At 44.7% G+C, this 24,317-nt stretch overlaps 1 protein-coding gene and 1 long non-coding RNA gene across 3 annotated transcripts in view; one reads left to right on the top strand and one right to left on the bottom strand.

Annotated features, from left to right (window-relative positions):
- Positions 1-24,317, bottom strand: part of LOC120099193 (uncharacterized) — a 76,290-nt gene that overhangs the window by 26,045 nt on the left and 25,928 nt on the right. Inside the window, exons 2-3 of one of the 2 annotated variants that reach the window (XR_015646989.1) lie at positions 16,980-17,141; positions 1,194-1,320 (exon numbers count right to left, since the gene is read on the bottom strand). This is a non-coding gene — a long non-coding RNA (uncharacterized LOC120099193). Of the gene's footprint in view, positions 1-1,193; positions 1,321-8,490; positions 8,606-16,979; positions 17,142-24,317 lie in introns of those variants that run through there. The other variant, XR_015646990.1, reaches the window with a different exon arrangement.
- On the top strand, positions 8,676-13,119 carry Rps4x (ribosomal protein S4, X-linked). Its single transcript, NM_001007600.2, has 7 exons — positions 8,676-8,741; positions 9,637-9,714; positions 10,018-10,198; positions 10,567-10,664; positions 11,447-11,618; positions 12,376-12,533; positions 12,924-13,119. The coding sequence occupies exons 1-7, from the start codon at positions 8,739-8,741 to the stop codon at positions 13,023-13,025; spliced, it is 792 nt and encodes a 263-aa protein (NP_001007601.1). The 5' UTR covers positions 8,676-8,738; the 3' UTR covers positions 13,026-13,119.

Raw genomic sequence — 24,317 nt, 5'->3', positions numbered from 1 at the left:
AGAGCTACACGTGGTGTTTAATCCCAGAACCCAGGAAGTAAAGGCAGGCAGATCCCTGCAAGTTTGAGGCCAGCCAAGATTCCACAATAAGACTGTTTCAAAACAACAATGTAAAAATGATAGACTCCTCTATCTAGTAGATCTTTGAGCTAAGCTTGGAAAGATGACAGATGACAAAAGAGTTACTTCTGTAGCTCACAAAGAGTGCATGAAAACAGACCAAGCCCCTCCTATGTTTCCCCAAAGATAAATGTTCAGAGACGCTCCACACAGGAGAAAATGGAATGAGTAAACAAGTATCTGGTGGGATGCTCGACGTCACTAGCATGGTTTTTAGTGCAAATTAAAAGAAATTACATTAGTACGTTTAAGCAATTCCAGAGCCGGCACCAGTGTGGTGGAACTGCAAAGATCCTCTGGGAACCATTCTTGGCACTGATGCCACTCAGAGAAACGTCAGAAGCTTTTGAGCACAGTACGCCGAGTTGGGGTTCTGGCTTGTTTTGTGGTACTGAAGATAAAACCCAGCTCCTTGCAGAACTACATCCCTACATCCTTTTTAAAGATTTATTTATTATATATAAGCACACTGCAGCTGTCTTCAGACGCACCAGAAGAGGGCATCAGATCCCATTACAGATGGTTGTGAGCCACCATGTGGTTGCTGGGATTTGAACTCAGGACCTCTGGAAGAGCAGTCAGTGGTCTTAACCTCTGACCCATCTCTCCAGTCTCCCTATTAATGGTTGGGTATTGCCAGTCACTCCCATGGACACATCATGGATGTACAGGTTCTGAACCCAAGCCTCTGACCAAGATCACATACCTCAGCTCAGGCTTGTATGTATAGGATACGTCTTAGTTAAGCATTCCTCTACCCTCAGCCCCACATCTCACGTAGACCTCCTGCCCTTCTTCCCACGCATGCTGCTCTGTTTCCTCCTAGTTCAGGTATATATAACAAACCAGAAACCTGGCAATCACCCTAATTGCTTCCTTGTCCCTTACTGCCTCCTCCCACCTCAAATCATTTCTCTGAAGTCAGATCCTGTCATTATCCCCTCTACAATGCCTTTTTAATCTGCTCTGCCTTTCTAGTCCCATCGTCACAGATCTGGGTCTCATAAGCCTCTTGCTTGCTTGAATTGCTGCAATAACCCCGACCCTGACTCCTCCTTGCTGCCTATACTTACTTGGAGCCATGCTTCAGGGAGCGGTGGGGTCTACCTTTCTAAAGTATGACTCTGATTCTGAGCTCTGTAGTCTTTTCATGGCTGGGTGATGTGTACTTGCAGGCTGAAGTCCAATCCAAGATCCAACCTGCAAACAAGAGCTAGGTCTTAGTCATTTTGCCATTCCTGGTTCATAAAATAGAGCCTGACACAGAGTAGGCATTCAATGAATGGTGGTTGAAGGAATAGATTTTTCATTTTGCTTATTTGTTGGTTTCTTGATTTTTTTAATTTATTATTTTTAATTATGTGTATGTATATATAAACACTTGAGTGCATGTGCCTGTAAAGGCATTGAAATAGTCCCCTGGAGCTAGAGTTACAGGTGGTTGTCAGCCACCCAACACAGTTGGCAAGAGAGCTCAGTGGCTAAAAGTCTGGTTACTATTACAAGATGACCCAGGTTAGATTTCCAGAATCTGCATGGTGGCTTACAACTGTAATTTCCAGTCCCTACGGATCCAATACACCCTTCTGGCCTCTGAGAGCACAAGGCACGCAAGTAGTACATAGACACACATGCAAGCAAAACCCCAATACACATAAAATAAATAATTTTTAATTTTTTTTAAAGAGAGTAATACATTTTCTTAACCAGAGCCATCTCTCCAGCCCTGGATTTATCCTAAGGTAATAATGCAACTGAAAAAATGGCTATTAAAAGAAGCCTTCGGGGTTGGGGATTTAGCTCAGTGGTAGAGCACTTGCCTAGCAAGCGCAAGGCTCTGGGTTCAGTCCCCAGCTCCGGAAAAAAAAAAAAAGAAGTCAGAGATCCACTTGTCTCTGCCCCTTCTGGAATTAAAAGAAGCCTTCCAGGACAGGAGAAGTAACTCAGTGGTTAAGAGCACTAACTGCTCTTCCATAGGACCTGGGTTCAATTCCCAGCACCCACATGGCAGCTTACAACTGTCTCTAATGCCTTCACACAGACATACATGCAAACAAAACACCAATGCACAGAAAAAATAAATCTTGCCAGGTGGTGGTGACACATGCCTTCAGTCCCAGCACCAGGGAGGCAGAGGCAAGTGTAGCTCTGTGAGTTCTACGCCAGCCTGGTCTACAGAGAGTTTCAGGACAGCCAGAGTGAAGAGTCAAGCCCTGTCTTGAAAAGCCAAGAAGAAGGAAGAGGAGGAGGAAGAAAAAAAGGAAGAGGAGAAAAAGGAAGAGAGGAAGAGGAGGAGGGGGAGGAGAGGGGGAGGAGGAAGAAGAGGAGGAGGAGGAGAAGGAGGAGGAAAAGATGATGATGATGATGATGATAATTCTGTCCATCATAGCAATATTCCTAATAAAGAAAGTGTAAGGAAGTAAAGAAAACTAAATGTTCAACAACAGAGAACTTTTTGTTAATTATGGGGTAACCACTTAGTGGAATATGATGCAGCTGTTAAAATGATAATTATGGAAATTATGTACTGGCTCAGAGCGTGTTTCTAATATAATAAAAGCAGAATACAAAATTCTAGGACTAAAATTAAGTAAAAGTATGCATGTGCACAAACTGATCAGAAAAAGAACAGGAGAGGGAACAAATGAAGACAGATGTTGTGCTCACAGTGTCTAGGGAGGTACTGTTTGCAATTTACTTACCGTGTTCCAAATTCCCTTTATTACTGTTATAATCTCATTTGTGCATAAGTATAAATTGAGAGAGAAGAGAAAATATTGAAAAGGATGTTTTGAGTCCCTTAAGTCCTTTGACAAGCTGTGGTATAAAAACCAAATAAACCAACAGCCCGGGAGGCAAGAGCTCAGGCTGTCCATCTCCTTAACACTTCTAAGGGGCCATGTGATCTGGAACTAGAGTTCAGCTCTGGCCAGCCATTCCTCCCTGTACTCTCTAAGTGGATATCCTTCAGTTGTCCCTCACTCCCAAGATCAGATCAACTCCTGCCTCCTACCTTCTTTCTCTCCCTCTCCCCATCTCCCCCTCTCCCTCTCTTCTCCCTCTCTCTTCTTGAGCCAGGTCTCATACAATCCACACTGGCCTTGAATTTGTTAAGCAGACAAGGATAACTTTGAATTCTTTATCCTCCTCCTTCTGCCTCCCAAGTGCTGAAATCACAGGCGTGGTCCACCACCTTTGACCTTTCTCCTAGAATCCCATTAGCAGCACTGGTCTCTTCAGTGATCCCAAGCCTAAAAATCATACAAACCTTCATTGTCTTGTCCCCTCCATTTTCTTTCTAGCCATCTCTTCAGTCAACTGTGCCTGGTTATTTTGTTTGTTTCTTGCCACTGGGTCTCACATATAGCCCAGGCTGGCCTCAAACTGGCAATCCTCCTGCCTGCCTCAGCCTGCTAACTGCCAGGATCAGAAGTGTGTGGCACCATGCCCAACTTAATCACTCTTTTCCAATAATTAGTTCTAACATAATTTACTAGAGATGTTGCCTTAGTTTTAAACAAAGAAGACTCCTCCCTCCTACTTAACACAACCTAGGGAGAAGAGCTAAGCAATTCTTTTTCTTTTACTCCTTTGCACATTATTAATGGGTAAAGAGAATGCACAGACAGATTTGTGAACTGGAACCTCTTGAGTCAGGAGCTCAGGCACATTGTGGGAGGAATGGTGTAGTAGAATGGCAAGATGAGAAGGCTGTTGATGAAATTTATTCATTCAGCAACTATTTGCCAAGTGCGGGATGAGGTGCCAAGTTCTCTGTTAGTGGTGAAAGGCCAGCTGTCCTGCATGAGTTAGGACAGCTCCGTCGTGGGGGTGTTCTGCTTAGTAAGACAGCAGACAAGTCAATCACTCCTTCCTGCCTGCTGAACTAAGTGCTGGAGCCAAGCTTTGAGCAAGGAGAACGAGGTATTAACCACTGATTGAAAAATAGGAAAGAGAGAGAGAAAAGGAAAGGCGAGGAGGGGAGAGGAGGAGAGGAGAGGGGAGAGGAGGGGAGGGGAGGGGAGAGGAGAGGAACATGACTAGTCCTACGTATGGTAGAGGAGAAAGTTCCTTATATACTTGTGAGTGGACACAGCCAGAGGCAGAAACATCTGGGGGAGCCCAGAGTAAACAAGACTGAGCTGGGTGATGTGGGGAGATGGGGGAGGGGAAGGAAGAGGGGAGAGCAGGGAAACCAGGTACAGAAGCCAGGAGGCCCAAAGGTACAAAGAGAGCCTGTAACCAAAATGTCTGGATTCTGTAAGGAATGGCAGCCTAGGCCCCTGAGCTGCAGAATTCAGGTAGTGGGTAGGGTATGAGCCAGAGGGCCCTAAACAGGTAGGGGCTGAGGGTTGCTAGCTTCCGCTTTATGTTAAACAGGCACCTTAGTCCTGGCTTGAGGCCAAACAATGTTGGAGGAGGACCCAAAGGGCCTAGCAGCTTCCAGAACCCCAGGGAGCCTAGCTGTAGGCATCTCTAGAGCTGGGGAGTGGAATTAGGTAGTACCATGAAGAGGACTGGACTATTCAGGGCAGTTCTAAGCTGAGGAATCATGGGGTCCTTGGACAGTCTGGAAAGAGCCAACCTCAGTGGGCGGGGCGGTGCACACGCCTTTAATCCCAGCACTTGGGAGGCAGAGGCAAGTGGAGCTCTGTGACCTCAAGGCCAGTCTGATCTACAGAGTTCCCGGACAGCCAACCCTACCTGGGAGAAACCCTGCCTCAAAAAACAATAGGAAAGAAAGAAGTAAAAAAGAGTCAGCCTCAAGAGTGGATCTTTCAGATTGAAATGTGACAATTGCGCTCGCTCATTCTCTCTCTCTCTCTCTCTCTCTCTCTCTCTCTCTCTCTCTCTCTCCACACACACACACACACACACACACACACACACACACACACACACACACATCTCCCAGGGTAATGGAACCTGGTGGAAAGAGGAGGGAATTTGAGAGCCAGAGGATGGGAAGGAGTGCTACACATGACTTGGCCAGTATGTTCTTGAATTCAGCAGCTGTGGTTTTCTGCATAAGACCTGTGAAAGATCCAGTCCTTAGCATTCCAGCATGGAATGGGGGCACTGCAGAGCTAATAGCTACCTAAGAGTCTTTTCTTTTTGTAAAATGATTTATTTATTTTATGTATATAAGTACACTGTAGCTGTCTTCAGACACACCAGAAGAGGGCATCAGATCTCATTACAGATGGTTGTGAGCCACCATGTGGTTTCTGGGATTTGAACTCAGGACCTCTAGAAGAGCAGTCAGTGCTCTTAACCTCTGAGCCATCTCTCCAGCCCCAAAGAGTCATTTTTCTTCTGGAATGTAGTCACTGTTAAGCTGCCCGTGACCCAGAAAATAAACCCACACCCATGCACATGCAAGTAAAATTTAACTTCAAACAACCAAACTTAGTTGCTTGGGTTTTGTGGGGTGGGGTTGCTTTTGGGATGGGGGGATCTCACTTTTTAGCCCTGCATCACTACACTCTACTACTTCAGTGAGTTATTTAAAAAGAGAAAGAGAAAGTCAAGTGTGGTGGAGCGTGCTCTTTAACTCTAGCACTCCAGAAGCAGATGCAAACAGATTCTGTGAATTCTAATGAATTCCAGGCCAGTCGGGGCTATAGCGTGAGACCCTGTCTCAGAACAAAACGAAACAAAACAACAACAAAAATACAAGTACAAAGGGGGCATATTGGGAAGAAGGGTCTCAGAGGGAGTAGGAGGTGGGTAACAAAGGGGTACTGGGCGTGTGTGAATACAACCAAAATACATCTCTTAGACACACACACACACACACACACACACACACACACACACACACACAGAGGAAACTGTCAAAATCAATACAATAGTATTTCTTTTTAAATAAAATAAAGGGGCTGGAGAAATGTCTCAAATGTTAAGAGTACTTGTTCTTGGGTTGGGGATTTAGCTCAGTGGTAGAGCGCTTGCCTAGCAAGCGCAAGGCCCTGGGTTCGGTCTCCAGCTCCAAAAAAAAAAAAAAGAAAAGAAAAGAAAAGAAAAGAAAAAAGAGAAAAAAAAGAGTACTTGTTCTTGTAGAGGGTCTGAGTTCAACTCCCAGCATCCACCTGGCAGTTCATAACTATGCATAACTCTAGTTCCACAGGATCCAAGGTCCTCTTCTGACCTCTGGGGACAGCTGACGTGCAAGTGTGGTGCACAGACTACATGACTGACAGCAAACAGTCCTACACAAACAATAAGATAAAGAAGACTAGGGGTTGGGGATTTAGCTCAGTGGTAGTAAGCGCAAGGCCCCTGGGTTCTGTCCTCAGCTCCAAAAAAAAAAACCAAAAAAAAAAAACTAGAAAATAAATCAATTGAATTAAAAGCTAATCACAAAGAAGTAAAGCATAGTGTTTAACAGTACCTGGGAAGGATTGGAAGCAGATGGTGAACGGACGGACAGTGTGGTAGTGATGGTTGAAACTATTTGGTTGAATGCTTCAAAATAGGTAGTAGAGAGGGTACTGAATGCTTCCAATACAAAGACCTTCTAAAGATGTGAAGATGTGACAACTGCTCTGAGCTGATTATTATACATTATATACATGCATAAACATGCAATACCGTGCCCCATAAATCTGTACAATTGCTATATAGCAATTAAAATAAAGCTACAGGCTGGCCACAGTGGCTCAAGCCTATCACTCCCAGTGTTTGGTTTCAGACCCTGGGACAAGGGGCTGAGGTGCATATTTTACATATCAAAGCAGACCTGGCCTCCAGGTTCTCCCAGCATCCCTCAGTCCCTATCCGGTGTACCCTGCCCCCAACCCTGAACTTTCCAGTCCAGGGGCTGAGCTGCCTTTCCTGCAGAGCCTCTTCCCTATATAATCCAGACATTTTCATTTTTTATCTCTTTCTCCTTCCTCCCCTTCCTCTCTCTTCTTTCCCCTCTTCTTTCTCTGCATTTGCTGTCTCTCTCTCTCTCTTCCCCCTCCCCTCTCCCCCTCCCCTTCCCCCCCATCTTCCTCCTCTCCTCCCCCCTCTTCCCTCTCCCTTCCCCCCTCTCCCCCTCCCCTTTCCCTCCCCCCCTCTTCCTCCTCTCCTCCCCCCTCTTCCCTCTCCCCTCCCCCTCTCTTCCCTCTCCCTTCCCCCCTCTCTTCCTCCTCCCCTCCCCCCTCTCTTCTCTCTCCCCTGTCTTTTCCCCTCCCCCCTCTCTCTTCCCTTTCCTCTTTCTTCCCTCTCCCCTCTCTCTCCTTTCCCAAGGTGACTTCCCTGGCCTCGATTCTTGGAGCCAGTGAGCTTGCCGGAGAGCAGCTTCCCAATAAACCTACATTTAATACACTCTAATCTGGCTTAAATTGGCTCATCTCACCTGTGGAGAAGTAACGTACCAGCCAGCACTTGGGAAGATGAGGCTGAAGGATCTCAAGCTGGAGGTCAGCCTAGCCTATCTAGAAGATCCTGTCTCAAAAGTTAAAAATAAAGACATAATCTGTTTGCTTGTACTCTTGGGCACTTGGAAGGCTGAGGTAGGATTTCTTGGGTCCCAAAGTTAAAAGTTAGCCTTAGAGAGAATTTGTTTCCAAACCAACAACAACCAAAAAAAAAAATGTACCAACTACATAAATTGCGGCGGTGCACGCCTGTACACCCAACTCTCAGCAGGTTGTAGCAAAAAAAATTATGAATCTGAGACTAGCCTGGGTTACATAATGAGGCTCTGTCTCAAGATATGTGTATTTCAAGATTTATGTATATTTCATATACATCATATACATACATACATGCCAATAAATCATATATAATTATACAACTGCACACATACATATGAGAAAGAGGAGGAGGTAGAAGAGAAAAGGAGAGACAGAAAAACTCCCCCTTCATAATAGTTTGAAGGGATTGGATCTTTGGGGTTTACAGTAGGCAGAGTTCGTCAACCTGCAGGAGGCCACAGATAACTGAGAGGCTCTGTTCCTTCAAATGGTGAATGAAGGACAGCTTCAAAGTAGGAAAGTAGAATAGCTCGGTCTATGTACTGGCTAGGTAAAACCAGAATGTTCCCTCTCTTCCCCTTACAGTACAGTCAATGCCAAGTGCGTTGTACAGGAATGGATGCACAGGGTGCCAGGTTCAAGCAGAGATCCTACCCTCTCACCCTGGATGGCCCAGTGCCTCAGCAATCTGCACAAAAGCAAGAAAGAGAAACGTGACTTTGGCCATACCTATCTCTTAGTATGGGGCTGGCGGATTGGCTCCGTAACTCTGGAAGATTAGAGAAACTATGTATAAGAAAAGTATCGAGTATTAAAATGTATCTTTTTATCACTCAACCATCTGTAAATTTCTCCTTGCAGGCAGATATCTGGTGCGTCTGGTCTGGACCTCCCCAGCACTCACCACTCAGCACACAGAAGAAGAAGAAGGACTGAGGAAAAACCGCAAGAACTTTTGGGAGATTCTCTCAGCCTCAGTTTCCCAGCTTAGGATCTCTGACCTCCCACCAGTAGATGGCAAGAGAGAGTCCCCGCCCGCTGTGAAAGGCTGCGACTGGGCGGAGCAACCCAGGCTCCAGCGCGCGCAGCCTCCGACCCTAATTTCTTCGTTCGCCGGAAGAAGGCGAGTCTCTTTCCGTTCCCAGCGCAGCCATGGTAAGGCAGGGGTACAGCGAGCTCTTGGGTTGCATCGGCTTCCATCCTCCCTGATCGGTGTTGCCCGGGGTATCAAGGCTCCCGCGGTCGACTACAGGGTGGAGGAGAAAGCAGTGCTGCTGCAGACTGGCAGAGATGGGCTTGGTGACAAGGGAGATTACCGGCCTGAGCGAGGGTGGGAAGTCTGCCGCAGAGGCTAGGCCTTGGGCTCGATCACAGGTCCCCTTGCCCTGGGAGAAGTGCTTTTCCACCCGGGCAGGAGCTTCGAGGAGCAGGGAGTGCCGAATGAAGCCTTGGGCAGGTGGGAGCAGGGTCTGCTTGAAGAACGGCTCTTGATTGTCCATTTGCCTTTTTTGGCACGGACTTTATATTGTATAGCGGGTAAAAGTACGAAGCATTTAAAAAAGCTTCCTTCCGCCTTCGAATATGAAACACGGTATCAACCTTTAGTATACAAAGGAGCAGAACACGTGGTGGTGCAGAAGTTAAGAGTTAATTTACCGGAAACTTTATATCCAGATGGCTGTGTACTAGTATTACAGTTGAGATAAGCCATTTTCTGGTGCTGTCTGCCTGTGTGTCTAAGGTCGAGTCGCTGGATAATTCACAAGCGTGCCGTAGGAAGAACCTAACTTTTGTGAGCAGGCACACTTTTTAAAACATAATGGAGACATCTGGCGTAACTAAGAAATTGAAATCGCTAAGGTGCGAACAGTAGGTATAGCCTGTTAATGCTTTATCTGCCTTTGCTACATTTTACTGGGACCCCATTCTTTCAATATTGCCCACATTTTGACCAGGAAGATTCGAAAGTTAGTTCATTGAAAAGTTTACACAGGCTTTGCTTGAAAGACCCGAAACAATGTAACAATGCTGCTTTTAAAATTTCCTTCAGGCTCGTGGTCCCAAGAAACATCTGAAGCGCGTAGCGGCTCCAAAACACTGGATGCTGGATAAGCTGACTGGCGTGTTTGTGAGTATTGTGTGAAATGTATGCCTTTAACAAACTTATTCGTGGAGCTGAATGGAGAGAATCTTTGTCTTAAAGACCTGTGTCCTGCCTCGATTTTGATACATCTGTTTGATTTACACCATGTGTTACACAGTAAACTGATGTGGACACAAACTCTGGTCTCAAAGTAGCAGACCTCGTCCTTTGGGGAACAAAACATTGAGGAATCTTAAATTTCTACCACAGACACCCCCTTTCTATGGAAATAACTCAAGTTTTGGTGCAGTGATTTTCCTAAAATGACAATTTTAAAACTTTTTACAGGCTCCTCGTCCATCCACTGGTCCACACAAACTGAGGGAATGCCTGCCTCTGATCATTTTCCTAAGGAACAGACTTAAGTATGCCCTGACTGGAGATGAAGTAAAAAAGATTTGCATGCAGCGATTCATTAAGATTGATGGGAAAGTCAGGACCGATATAACCTACCCTGCTGGGTTTATGGGTGAGTGAGTAGGGGACCTGGTAGTGGCCACAAGCCCTTAACTCCTTCAACATGCCAGGAGATTAGGAAAATGCCAGGCTTTCCTGATCATCTTCACCCCCACCCTGCCATGGTGATTTAGAGAGGTTTGGCTATTTGGGCTTTTGATCCTTTTTATTTGAATTTCTTTACTTGCAAATCTCTCCCATGCAAGCCTATTGGATCAGGAGTAGAGGAAATTCAGACTTGGTATTTTTACTTAAACACTGTGGGGATAGCTTCTGAAACCCAAATTCCCATTTAAGGTTTATGTAGAGTCATGGTAAAAATGCCCCAGCCCAATGTGGTGTAGTGAGGGTTACTGGGGTAACTTTATTCTTTGATATCAGATGTCATCAGCATTGACAAGACTGGAGAGAACTTCCGTCTGATCTATGACACCAAGGGTCGCTTTGCTGTTCATCGAATTACACCTGAGGAGGCCAAGGTTAGTGTGGCAAGCAGACTAGGTATTTTTCCTCTAAAATTGGTTTCTCGGGTAGAGTGGGTCAGCAGATTCGGTTAGAATTGTGTGCCTAGAAATGAGCTCAGTGAGGGCCTGTTGCATGGTTTAACTTAGCCTGGTGCTGGGTACTCAACCCTGTTTCTTACTTGGTAAGCACATGCTTGGTCTGACCTACACCCCCAGCTCCCAGTCTCTGTAAGGTCTTGCTGGATATCTTAGGATGGAGTTTTTTTGTGGCTGTTAGAGCAGTGCCTTTTGAAATCTTCCTTGGAACATAAAGGAGTTGACTGAATCTAGTTGGCATGTTGCCATATCTCCATTTGTGGGTCTACCTTTATTTACTTTGGGTGGGTTAGACGTATTGATACAGGAAATGGATAGATAATCTTTAGGGCATTGTTTTAATTACTCTCTTCACTTAGTTCAGTTTAGGTGGCTTTTTACATAGGTTTAGGGCTTGTTGAACTAATGGCTGTTAATGAAGGTTAATTCAATTGATGGTATGGCTTCTGGTTTCGTTACGTGATGTCCTGTTGTCAGCAGGCTGAAGGGCATGTCCAATAGCTGCTAGAAATTTAAGCATATCAAGTAGTACACCAAATTGAAATGTTTGGAATAATTGATGAGAGAAACTGCTAATTGCTGTTCAGACCAGAATGCACAAAATTTGGTGACTTTTGAAGCTAAGTACTTGACCCAAAAAAAACTGTAATAAGGTATATATGAATTGAGATTAAATGTATTTAACCCTTTTATACTTCTAGTACAAGTTGTGCAAAGTGAGAAAGATCTTTGTGGGCACAAAAGGAATCCCACATCTGGTGACCCATGATGCCCGTACTATTCGATACCCTGATCCCCTCATCAAGGTGAATGACACCATTCAGATTGATTTGGAAACAGGCAAGATAACTGATTTCATCAAGTTCGACACTGGTAAGCAGCATCTGTCTCCTTGGGTGGCTTGTAAGACCAGGTGTAAGTTTCTGTTGGTTGTCTGGGGGTTTTCCCTAATGTACATTTACTTGAGCATTATGGATCGCTTGAGGCTTGGGTGAAGGTTCTTTTGGGAAATTGCTTCACTTTTTTTGGTTTAAGTGCTTAGAATTGTCTTGGTGGCAGAAGAGAGGTGTGAAAGCCACCTATTAGTGTAGAACTATTACCAGCTGATCAAGCTAGAGGTTGACCACCCTGCTCAACAACTCAGGTGGGATTCTCTCAGAATAAAAAGGAGGACTCGAAGTGCAACTCTTTAAGTACCTTCATGGTGTGCTTGGTCCTGGGTTCAATCCTGAGTACAACAAAACATAGGCACCCATTCTTGGGCTAATTGTGATGTAACCACCTTTAGTGCCAACATGATCCCGGGATATGACAATGTTAATCAAACTGCCTTGGGATTAAAGGTAATCCAGGCAAGAGATAGTCAGGACTTGAATTCCTCGTATAGTTAGACAACATAGTTTATATTAGCCGTAATTGGGGGTTAGAGCAAATCTTGAAGCTATAGGTCTGTAGGAGTTAGGCTAGGGGGAAGAGCTAAGTTGACTTGACTTTGGTTTGGGGTACCAGTTGTACTGCTGGTGATAGAGCCTGGGACTTGTACAAGTTCAGCAAACACTCCCCTGAGCTTGTTACATAGCTGGTGGTTGTAGTGTGCTGTGCTTGAAGCAGATTGTTTCTTCTCGCCTAGGGAACCTGTGTATGGTGACTGGAGGTGCTAACTTGGGGAGAATTGGTGTAATCACCAATAGGGAGAGACATCCTGGCTCTTTTGATGTGGTTCATGTGAAAGATGCCAACGGCAACAGCTTTGCCACTCGTCTTTCCAACATTTTTGTTATTGGCAAGGTAAGTCTGAATCTCCCTTCCTAGCAGTCTATGGAAACATGAAGAGTAGACAGTGCTGGGCCTCTTTGGTGTCAGTAGAACCAAGGAGCCATATCAATCAGTTTGATTCATGGACAGTGCTAGTAATGGAATAAATCTTCCTTACATGGTTTGTGGGTATTTTTCTTAGAAATAGATTATCGTTGGGTGCTGTGTCAGTGTGACAACTACTTAGTAAGCTCTGGTGGTGTTGAGTATGAAGTGCACTGGTATTTACAGATGTGACTAGAATAGCCACAGCAACCACAGCTGGTGAGAAGTGTAGGATGAGTCTCAGGACCAACTGCTCAGTAAATAGATGACAATTGTGCCCTGTGGTGACCTGCTAATGGAGTTTTCATTCTTTTTCAGGGCAACAAACCGTGGATTTCTCTTCCCCGAGGAAAAGGAATCCGCCTTACCATTGCTGAAGAGAGAGACAAGAGGCTAGCAGCCAAACAGAGCAGTGGGTGAAATGGTCTCTAGGAGACATGCTGGAGGAGTATTTGTACTCAACACAACAAGCCTTTCTAAGCAACATGCTAGATTAAACAGCATGATGAAATCACTTGTGGTTTTAGGTTGCTTTTTTTTTTCAAACATAATTTGTTGGTGTTTTATAACATAGATCTTCTAGTGCCTAGCAAGTCCTGGATGTTACTAATGAGTTTGGCTGGGCGAGTCAGTCTTCTAGCCATGCCCATGCAACTTTGAAATATTGATGTTCCAACCCAGGGCTTTGGTATATACCCAGATAAGAAATCTATCGCTGAGATTATTCTTTAAGTGGACTGACTGTATAGTCCTGGCTAGTGTAGAACATCTAAGGAGTGATCCTGCGTTTAGAATGCCATGAGCTACTTCTCCCTCTTACTCTTTGTTCTTCTCTGTTCTTGCCCCGTTCCCACCACGAGCCCATGGCCTGCCTCCTGTGTCCTCTACTCTTCTCATTAAATCTCTCCACGTGGAAAAAAAAAGAATGCTATGAGCTAACCTAGCCTCTTAGGAAAAGACAGTCATGTTATTCCCAATGGTAGGGTCATGTCACCTCCCACCCCCTCTCAAACCCATGTAGAGTGAATATACAATGTCTTGAATATAAAAAATAGTTTTTCCCCAGAGGCAGTGGTATAGGGCTAGGTGGCCTGTCTCAACTGATAGTTTTTGTTCATCTCTAGGCCTGCTCTTAAGTTTTATCAGTCTCTGGGGAGCCTTCTGGCTTAGTTTCTAAAATCTTAAGCATGTGTCAGCAATGAGGCTGACAAATAGCCCTAAGATAAGACAGATCAAAATAAACAAGCTTATCGGGTGTGGTTTATGTCCCTGCCCCAGCAGCAGGATGGGCTTTGAACCCGTCAGCAGTAGGATTTAAGAAGCAGCTGGCATGTTTACTAGGCAGCAGTATAGTTTTTGTTTTCAAGATTAGGCTTTCTCCGAGTAGCCTTGGCTGTCCTGCAGCTCTATAGGCAAGCTGGCCTCAAACTCAGATCCCATCTGCTTTTGTCTATTAAGCTCTAATGTTAGGAAATGGGTGTGGAAATAAGGCTAGCCATGTGCTGGTGATGAGTAACAGCTACTGACTCCTGAGTAGGAGAGGGGAGAGACAAAAGAGCCTTAACTGCTTCTACTCATAACTCCCTGCAGCCCTCCAGCTGCAATCCATGATGGAGCTTCCATAGGTTGCCTTTTATGATGGGGTGGGACTTGAGGGGATGCAGATGTTAAGTAACCTCTCACCTGCGTATGCTCTTTAACAACACAGTACCGGTCCACCTAGGCTACACTTTTGGTGGAGGAATCCTTAACATTGGTCTGTCTGGTTATTGACCTATCCCAGGTAAAAAGATGTTTCTTTACACTTCCCTGTGGAGATTTCACTCAATACTTGCTGTTTCCTTTTTAAATTTAAAGATAGGGCCTCAATATGTAGCCTAGGTCTGCCTCAGCTTTTCAGTTGCTGGGATTATAGGTATCTTTCCATGTACCTCCAATATAAATGTATTCTGCTTCAACATTGGGAAGAGACAAACTCAGAAAACAAGGCTGCACTGTACCTTGACTATAGTGCGGAAATGTTAACTGCAATTTGTTCGCCTCTTTTATAACCATCCCTTGCCCAACTCTGACCTGATATCCTTCCGACTAATTAGGTAAAACCTTTTGGAACCTATTAATAGTCCGCTAGGTTCCACCAAGTGAAGAATGTCAGCATCTGAACCCTACAATACAGATTTCCCTTCATTATGGCCTTTCTTTATTACTGTAAAACAAGTGGTATTCGGAGAAGCCTGAATCTCTGTTCCTGGGCCATAGTCTCTCATTTGGATTCAGAAGAAAAAAGTGTCTTTTATCCTCTTTGCAGTAAGAATTGTGGTTTTACATCAACAGCTGGTATGGGGGAGGTGTTATATTTGGAACCTTCTCAAACATACCAAAAGGGTCAGAGTGTCAAATCCAAATCACCTGGGGAAACACAAGCTCCATTTCTGCTTGTTAAAATTCTGCTGTCCTTGCTTTGTTTTCAGAAGTTGACCCAGATAGTTGGGACTATAGGCGTGAGCCGCTACACCTGGCTACTTCCCATTTATCTACTCTCTCCTTTTATTTTTTCATCCTCCTTCCTTTGTCCCTCAACCCTCCTGTCTTAGCCTTTGAGCTACAGGTTGTATTACAGGTATATGCCACCAGGCCCACCTAGGAAACATTAAGTAAGCAACTAGCCCCAACCTGGGAAATGTTTGGGAGAGGTAGGAGTAGGTGTGAAGATGGATTGTCTTTTCATGCAAAAAAGTCTTAGTAATGTTGACCACACAGCAGGAGTCTGAAGTGAAGTGGGTTTAGGCCCACCAAGAGAAATCTTTAAAGTTTCTTAGGGAAAAAGATAACTTTACACTTCAAGAAAGTGGCCTTAGTTAATGTCTATGCTGTGGTTTAGAGGAGGAAGCAGGACATTCATGACTTAAGCTACATGGCAGGGATCACTTCTCTGGTTAGGGGAGAGGGGATTGGTTAATATGACCAAGCAACCTGACAGTGATCAGGCTGTTACCAACAGTTGTGTTCTTGTCCTGCTTGCAGGATTAGATATGTGTACCTCTTCAACGTTTCGTTATCTGGGAGGCCTGGGTTTACTAAGGGAAGACTCCTGTCCCAACACCAGATTGTATTAATGTACTTGGGAAATTAAATTATATCATTAGAATAAGCTACAGGTTTCCAAACACGATAGATGGCTTGTGTGCACTGTGTAAAAGAAATGAGAAGGGGGACCAAATGGTAGAACCCATTGTAATTTAAAACAACTACAAATCAAAATTGGATTTCAGTAAGCCTAACTTAACCTGGGAGTGGTGGCCCACACCTGTAATCCCAGGCCTTGGGAAGTAGAGACAGGTTTAGGAGTTCAAGGGCATCTTCAGCTACATAGTTTGAGGCCCTTCTGGGTTACATGCAACCCTGTTAACATTAACCTATTAGATACCATACTTCAACAGAACACACTATAGAGTACTGGCTGCTTCCCCTGGAGATCATATGGTAGAATGGGGACTGGGGTTCAGTGCCACTACCCAGAATTATAAGACAGTATGCCATTGAGTATCATGAGTTCAGTGTATGCATGAGGTCCTGGGTTCAATCCCCAGTACCGCTCAAAAGAAAACAAAGAAAAGAAAAATTAAAACACAATACTCAAGACTGGAGATATGGCTCTGAAGTTAAGAGTATTTGCCAGCAGAGGCAGAAACAGGATTCCCTATGAGTTCAAGGCCAGTCTGATCCACATAATAAATTCCAGGCCAGGTAAGACCCTGTTTTTTGTTTTTAAAGAGCCCTTGGAGAAGACCTAAGTTCAGTTCCCAGAACCCACATGGCAGTTCACAATCATCCACACACATAGTGCACATATGTACATGTAGGTAAACACTCATAAAAAATCTAAAAATGACACCATTCCATTGGGAACTCCTTACAGATGGGTAATTCTTACAGAATGCTGCTTTGCTTTAATGCTGAAGACTGACTCTAGGGCCACACAGGTACTAAGGAAGCAATGCTAGACAAGCATGCCACTGTGTCCTCAAGTCACTCACATCATGTTCTCTCCCCTCCCCGCTCTTTCTGACAAGGTCTCATGTAGCTCATGATGGTCTCAAACTTGCTATACAGTGGAGGGTGACCTTGAATTTCTGATCCTTTTTCTCGTCCAGGTGCTGGGGTTGTACATATATACCATCATACCCAGTACATAATGTCGCTTGGGACAGAATCGGGGGCTTTTTGCATGCTAGGCAGGCATTCTACCAACTGACCTACATCTCCAACCCAAATACAAATGACTACTGAACCATACCCCCAGGTTCCAGCACTCCTTTTCCTTTTATTTTGAGACAAAGACTCAATACATTGTTCCCAATTGTCCATACTGACCTTAGACACACCCTGTAGCGGTAACTTAAGTTTCTTTGCTTATTAGGATGATAAAAGGCTGCAACAGAAGCGAATTAAAGAGGACAAAGTTTCTTTTAGTTCACAGTTCAAGGCAGTCCATTCTGGCGGGAACTCAAGAGCTGGAAGCAGCTGGTCATAGACCTGCAGTGGGAAAGAGGGATGAATGCAGTCAGTCACTGCTTGCTGCTCAGCGCTCTCTCTCTCTCTCTCTCTCTCTCTCTCTCTCTCTCTCTCTCTCTCTCTCTCTCTCTCTCTCTCCCTCTCTCTCTCTTTCCCCACTTACGCAGCCCAGCATCCATCTAGGGGAATGGTATTGCCCACAGTGAATGAATCTTCCCATTTCAATGAATACAATCAAGATAACAGCCCCCAACACGTGCCCCAAGGCCCTTTTCTCAGATGTTTCTAGATTCAATCAAGCTGATAACACCATCCCAAGTCTACCTCCATCAATGTATCATGCAAACACATCTCTTTTAATCCAAACCTTTCATTTTTGTCCCCATAGGAAACGACTTATTCTACAATATAAAATTCACTCACTGCCCCCCACACCCTGGCAATAGCAAAGAGACACCTTGGTGATGATGTCAGGGGCAGAAGAGATGGCAAACCGTTGTTCAACCTAGCCTGATGTCTGGCTTGGTGGACAAAGTTGTTTGATGCCTAGGACACATAAAAATAAAATCAAACCAGGCAGTGCAGCACAGTGGGAGGAGGACAGATACAGACCTGGCTCTGGACTGCCACGCTACCCACAGACCTGTCCTCCAATGCACAGCACAGGCAGGTCACAAACACCTCTTTGCCACCACACCATGTGGCATAGATGGAGGATGTCACCCAAGGAACATGGCAGTCACGTGGCCATCCTACAGCGGGAGCCACCACAATGGGCAAGTGTGTGGTGGTCAGATGGGAGAGAAAGAGAAGGGGAGGGGTTTGAGCATTATGAAGAGAAATGGAACTGGAGACTCAAGGGCAGAGAGGAATAACCTGTTGTGAGTGACCAGCCCTGCCAGCAGGGCCCATGATGAGGTCCCAGCCCGATCTTCTGCTGAGATCCATGTCTGAGTCTGTGGCTATGCAGCAGCAGGGGGCGGGACAGCCACTGGGAACCACATCGATATCTGGCTGTGCATGACTGTCTCCACTCTCACCAGTGGCCACACTGAGGAGAGTGTGCCCTGTGCCTTGCTCACGCAGCACAGGGGAGCGAGCGGTCTCTGGTGATAGGGATGTGGGTATGTGTGGGAGAGCTGACACACTACATGTCTGCAGTGTGGTGGCATGAGTACAGACGTGATGCTCCACCAACACCATCTACAGCTGACTTGAGAGTGGGTGAGCTGCACCCTCACCAGCTGCAGCACTCAGGAGAGCAGACCCTGTACCTTGCCTGGGCAAAACAGTGGAGCTGGCCCTGTTGGCAAAGGTCGGGTGAGTCAGCTCTCAGATTGTGAGCTCAAGAGAGCTGGTATAGCCCCTCACAGGCTGCAGCGCTTTGTGAGAGTGGGTCCTGTACCTTGAGTGAGCAGCACAGTAGTGGACTGTTTGTGGAGGCATGGGTGTGGGTGAGCCGTCCAGAGGGCATGAGAGCAGGGGAGATGACCCTGCCTCCACCCGATGGCAGCATTGGGTGACCTAACCAGAGCAGTGCTCAAGAGCTTGCCCTGTGGTGCAGATGGAGACTGGTGAGCTAATGGCCTCTGCTGCCACCCAGGCCCAGATCCAGGGCGCTGAATTGGCCCAGCCCAAAATCTCTATCATCTGTGAATGGTTGGAACATGTGAAAGGGCCAGTCCTGCTGATCCAAAGCTACAGGATCTCCATGACACAGGGCAACAACAGGATAACTGGGAAGAGTCCCAGTGAGGATCCAATATTGATGATGTCAGAGAAGCCAGAGATCTCGAACCAGACCAGTGACTCATTGCAATGGACATTTGCAAGTGAAGAGAGAGATACTGTGGGGCACGCTGAGACGCACTACAGCAGTGCCTATGATGAGTTTTCCTATGCTTTGTTAGTGTCGTCCTTCTTGGTGTGTCTGTGTTTATTCTGGGGGAGCATTGCAAGGGTGAAGGATGGATATGAGGGGATGGGGAGATGAACAGGACTGGGGTGCATGGTGTGAAACTCAAAAAGAATCAATAAAAAGTAAAAGAAAATTCATTCACTCCGCTTTAAAACTCCTATAACCATTGAGAATTCCAAAAGTTTCAAAGCCGTCTGTCAGGGCTGGTGAGATGGCTTAGTGAAGGTGCTCCCTGTGTAAGACTAGTGCCCTGAGTTCAGTCACTGCCGGTGGTGAGAGGGAACTGACTTCACAAAGCCATCCTCTCACCTCCATATGTACACTATGCGCGCACCATATGAATGAAAAAAATGTTAAACCCTGATCCGGAGATTCCTCTTCCTGTCTGAAACTTCGGAGCCAGGCCTCCACTGTCTGTTTCCCTTAGCATTCTTATATTCCAAGCTCCTGCTAGAGTGTGCCGGTGAGCCCTGATTACAGCATTGGACAGCGTTTCTAATCCAAAGCTCCAGATTGTCACATCCCAGCCATAAAACAGTTCTAAAGGCCTAAAAACCAGTTAGGTTTACCTCAGCAGCAACCCTGCAGCTCAGCACCAGTTTTTGTCTTCTTTTCCCTTTGCTGTGATAGAATACTAACCAAAACAGCTTCCGGAGAAAGGGTTTCTTTTACTTCACAAAGGTACTTTACATCATGGTGGGAAACTCAAAGCATCATGCAGTTGGTCACGTCAGATCCACAATCAGAAAAAAAATAAATAAATAAACATAAAATAAATAAAATCTAAAAAAATGTACTCTAAAAAAACCTAAACAACAAATAGTAAGTAGTAAGTGTATGTCTTTTGTAAGCATTAGAATGTGAATTACAGAAAAATTAAGGAAATAGTGTATAAAAAAACTGATGCAGCAACATTGTTTGTATCATTGAAAATGAGTTAAGTTCTAAGGTTTGTATCTTTATTGTTTTACTTTTTGCTGTAGTTCTGTTTGAGACAGACTGGTCTCAGAATCCCCCCCCCCCCCCCCGTCTTAGCCTCCTGAGAGGAATGTCAGCAAGCCAAGCTTTTATTCTATTTGTTAATGTGAAAAAACCCATATGTCAATACACTTATTAAACTAACATTCATTTTTTAAAATTTATTTATTTATATATATATTTATTTATTTATTTACGTATTTATGTATTTACTTACTTATTGTGGTTTTTTGAGACAGGATTTCTCTGTGTACCACTGGCCGTCCTGGAACTTGCTGTATAGTTCAGTCTGGCCTTGAATTCAGAGATCCACCTGCCTCTGCCTCCCTAATTCTGGGATTAAAGGCAAGCACCATTACACCAGACTTCATTTGTTGATTGTAAACATAGTTACAGGTCGGACATAAGAGATCAGCAAAAATTGGCTAGCAGGATGTTCCAGTGGGTAAAGGTGCTTGCTTCCAATCCTGATGACCTGGGTTCTGTTAGGTCTCAAACCCAGGACAAATGGCTGAGTTGCCCATTAATATACCAAAGCAGATGCTGGCTGCCATATCATTACAGGGCATGGCTGGCATATCCTGACCCTTACCCTAAACTTCTCTAGCCTAGGGGTTGGACTGCCTTTCTCCCAGCTGCCCTTCCCTATATAATCCAACCATTTTGGTTATCTGGCCTTTTTATGTAATCTCTTGGCCAGTCTCTTGGCTCAGGACACCCCTGTTGGTTGACGGCTACTCTCTCCTCTTTCCCATACCCTCTCCTCACATGGCCCAATTCAGGGTCATGCTCACTCTGGACTCTTCCAGGTGTTTCTGACTCTGACTATGCTCTCTTTTTTTTCTTCCATTGGGAGCAGTTATATAGTTTCTTTTTTATTTCTCTTTTAATTCAAGTTCAGTCCCTGAACCCATATATTAGAGAGAGCCAACTCTTGCAGATTGTCCTCTGACCTCCACAAACTTGCTGTGCTACATGGGCACACACACACACACACACACACACACACACACACACACTCCTGGGAAGGTTGGGCTTCATGACTGATGCAGGTTTGTTTGTTTGCTTGTTTTAATTCATTTATTTATTATATGTAAGACACACCAGAAGAGGGTATCAGATCTCATTACAGATGGTTGTAAGCCACCATGTGGTTGCTGGAATTTGAACTCAGGACCTCTGGAAAAGCAGTCCGTGCTCTTAACCATTGAGCCATCTCTCCAGCCCCCATTGCAAGTTTATAATCAAAGAAACTCAACAGCCTAACTAAAAAGAATGAAATGACATGTTCGGGGCTAACCTGGGTATGATGGGTTGTGTTATTTACAATTATTTACAATTGACAGCATTTACAATCACCCAAAAGTAGCCGGGTGTGGTGGTGCACGCCTTTAATCTCAGCACCCAGGAGGCAGAGGCAGGTGGAGCTCTGGGCATGACTGTGGGAGACTATCTTGATTGGGTTAGTGAGGGAAGATCCAGCAAAGGAGCAAAAAAGGCCTTCATTCTTTGCTTTCTGATTGTGGATCTGAGGTGACCAAGTGCATGATGCTTTGAGTTTCCCACCATGATGTAATGTATTGTGAAGTAAAAGAAACCCTTTCTCCTTAAGCTGATTTTGTTAGTATTTTATCACAGCAAAGGGAAAAGAAGAGAAAAACTTTAAAAAGAGTCTTTAAAAAGGCAGTCCAGGCTGGCCTCAAACTTAACATGTAGCCAAGAATGACCCTGAACTCTTGATTCTCCTTCCATGTGTTGTGATGTAGGTCACTATGATCGTTGACAATGATAAAGCAGTCACATTCTGTAGCCCAGGATGACCTTTACTCCACAGCCTTCCTAATCTTATCCTCTCGATTACTGGGGTTATAGACATACACCAGTATGCTTAACACGTTTAAAATCTAATCTGCATTTTGAACATTGTAAAACTTCCTTCTACAGCAGTGATTTTCAACCTTCATAATGCCATGACCCTTTAATACAGTAGTTCCTCATGATGTGTTCACCCCTAACCATAACATTATTTTCGTTACTGTTTCATAGCTGTAATTTTGATACTGTTTTGAATCTTAATGTAAATATCTGATTGTAGGAAATGTGATATGTGACTCCTGTGAAAGGGTCATTCCCAGCCCAAAGGGGTTGAGATAGATGCCCAGGTTGAGAGGCACTGTTCTAGATAATTAACCAAGCGTTGATTTATAATGTTTGGCAGTTACGGGTGTGATTTCATTAACCAGGAGGTTGGGAAGAGGTCCCCTGCAGTACCATGCAGGTATAACAGGCGCAAGAAACCTGAAGGGCAAAATGAGAGTTTAAAAAAAAAAATAGCAGCACAAATAGGAAGCATGAGGGCTTCCGTTATTTGTATTTACTTTTGTTTGCTTTTTCTTGGTTTGGGATTTCGTCTTTTGGTATTAGGGACTGAGCCCAGGGCCTCACTCATGCTAAGTACACGTTTTACCACTGAGCGTCACACTCAATTCCAGAAAATAATAGGTTTCCCATATTTAATATCTCTTTCTGTTTAACATTTTATTTAATCTTGTTTCTATTCAAAATTTTTTAATTTGCCTATTTTTTATTTTTAATAATTGTTTGTTGTTGTTGTTTTGTTTAGTTTTTTAAATAGTCTCATATGCAGCTCTGGCTGACCGAGACTTCACAGGGATTTTTCTGCCTCTTCACCCTATGTGCTAAGGCAGGCATCCCCATGCTGAGAAGTTAACAATTGTCTCTGCCAGTCAGTACAAGCCTATCAGCACACTGCACTGTGTCATGCTTCAAGGCCCAGCAGGCTATCTTATCCTGTCCTGTGTGCTACCTCAGTACCTTTCATGAGGGCCCTCCTCCTCTTCCTAGCTCAGCAGAGCTCTGTAGAAGGCTACTTCATATAACCCCAACCCAGTCTCTCCCCTACCTTATAGCCCTATCCCTGGAAGTCAGGTTGAATCCTGTTACTTGTTCTAAAACACCTCTTGCTTCAGAGATATTGACTACGGAGTCAAGTCCAAATTCCTTGGGCTTCTTGCAAGTGCTCCTCATAGTGGTCCTAAGCCACATCAGCAGTTGAAGGTGCTCCCAACTTCCAATTGATTGCTTACTACCACATCTTCTTTCTTTCATTTTTTAAAAATAAATATTTATTTACTTTAATGCTTTATTTACGTGTATGTGTGTAAGTTTGTGTGAATACATACTCACAGTGTGTACGTAGGAGTCTGTGGGGACCAGAAGAGGGCATCTGATCCCCTTGAAATGTCATTACGGGTGGTTTTGCATGCTGTGTGGGTGCCATTGAGCCATTTCTCCAGCCTCCACAAAACCTCTTTCTTGATTTCAAGTCCACATAATCACCTAACACCTGGACATCTTGAATGGTCCCCCAAACAACTAAAACACGGCAGAAACAGAACTCATCGCTTTCCTTTTCTGTCCTACTTTCATGAGGCTTCTAGTCCTGTAGTCTTTGACTTTTTCTATTTTTCTTTTTTCTGTCTTGTTTTTTTAAGATTTATTTATCGGGGTTGGGGATTTAGCTCAGTGGTAGAGCGCTTGCCTAGGAAGCGCAAGGCCCTGGGTTCGGTCCCCAGCTCCAAAAAAAAGAAGAACCAAAAAAAAAAGATTTATTTATCTTATGTATGTCAGTACACTGTAGCTGACTTCAGACACACACCAGAGGAGGGCATCAGATCTCACTACAGATGGTTGTGAGCCACCATGTGGTTGCTGGGATTTGAACTCAGGACCTCTGGAAGAGCAGTCAGTGCTCTTAACCTCTGAGCCATCTTTCCAATCTCTCCAGCCCCCTCTATTTTTCTTATATTCATTTCACTCCTTCTTTTCTTACATTTCCTTTTACTTATTTATGTTTATATTTTGAGGCAGAGCCTCACCATGCAGCTCTGCCTGGCCTGGAACTTGATCTGTAGAAGGTTCGCAGTGGTCTACGGGCCTCTGGCTCCTGAGTGTTATGATTAAAAATGTGCACCACCACATCTACCAGCCTCCATTTCTTTTTTTTATCAGGCTCCCACTATGTGGCTCAGGCTGACTTTGAACTTGTGGTCCTCCTACCTCTCTGCTTTCCAGGTTTCAGGATTACAAATGTATACCATCACATCTGGCTCCTAGTTTTCCTATAGGCTCCCAAGTGCACCCTGTTCCCTTCTTTCTTCAGCTTCTTTGGACATTTTTTCTCTCTGGGGACGTTTTTTTCTTCACTCTACTCTCCCTCTTGCCCGCTCTCCCTAACTTTATTCCAGCTGACTCTCAACCATCCCTCAGATTCCAACTGA

Source organism: Rattus norvegicus, chromosome X, assembly GCF_021556685.1.
Source record: "Rattus norvegicus strain SHRSP/BbbUtx chromosome X, alternate assembly SHRSP_T2T, whole genome shotgun sequence".
NCBI classification, from domain to species: domain Eukaryota; kingdom Metazoa; phylum Chordata; class Mammalia; order Rodentia; family Muridae; genus Rattus; species Rattus norvegicus.
The sequence above is the reverse complement of the archived record's forward strand: the minus strand, read 5'-3'. Positions and strand labels throughout refer to the sequence as shown.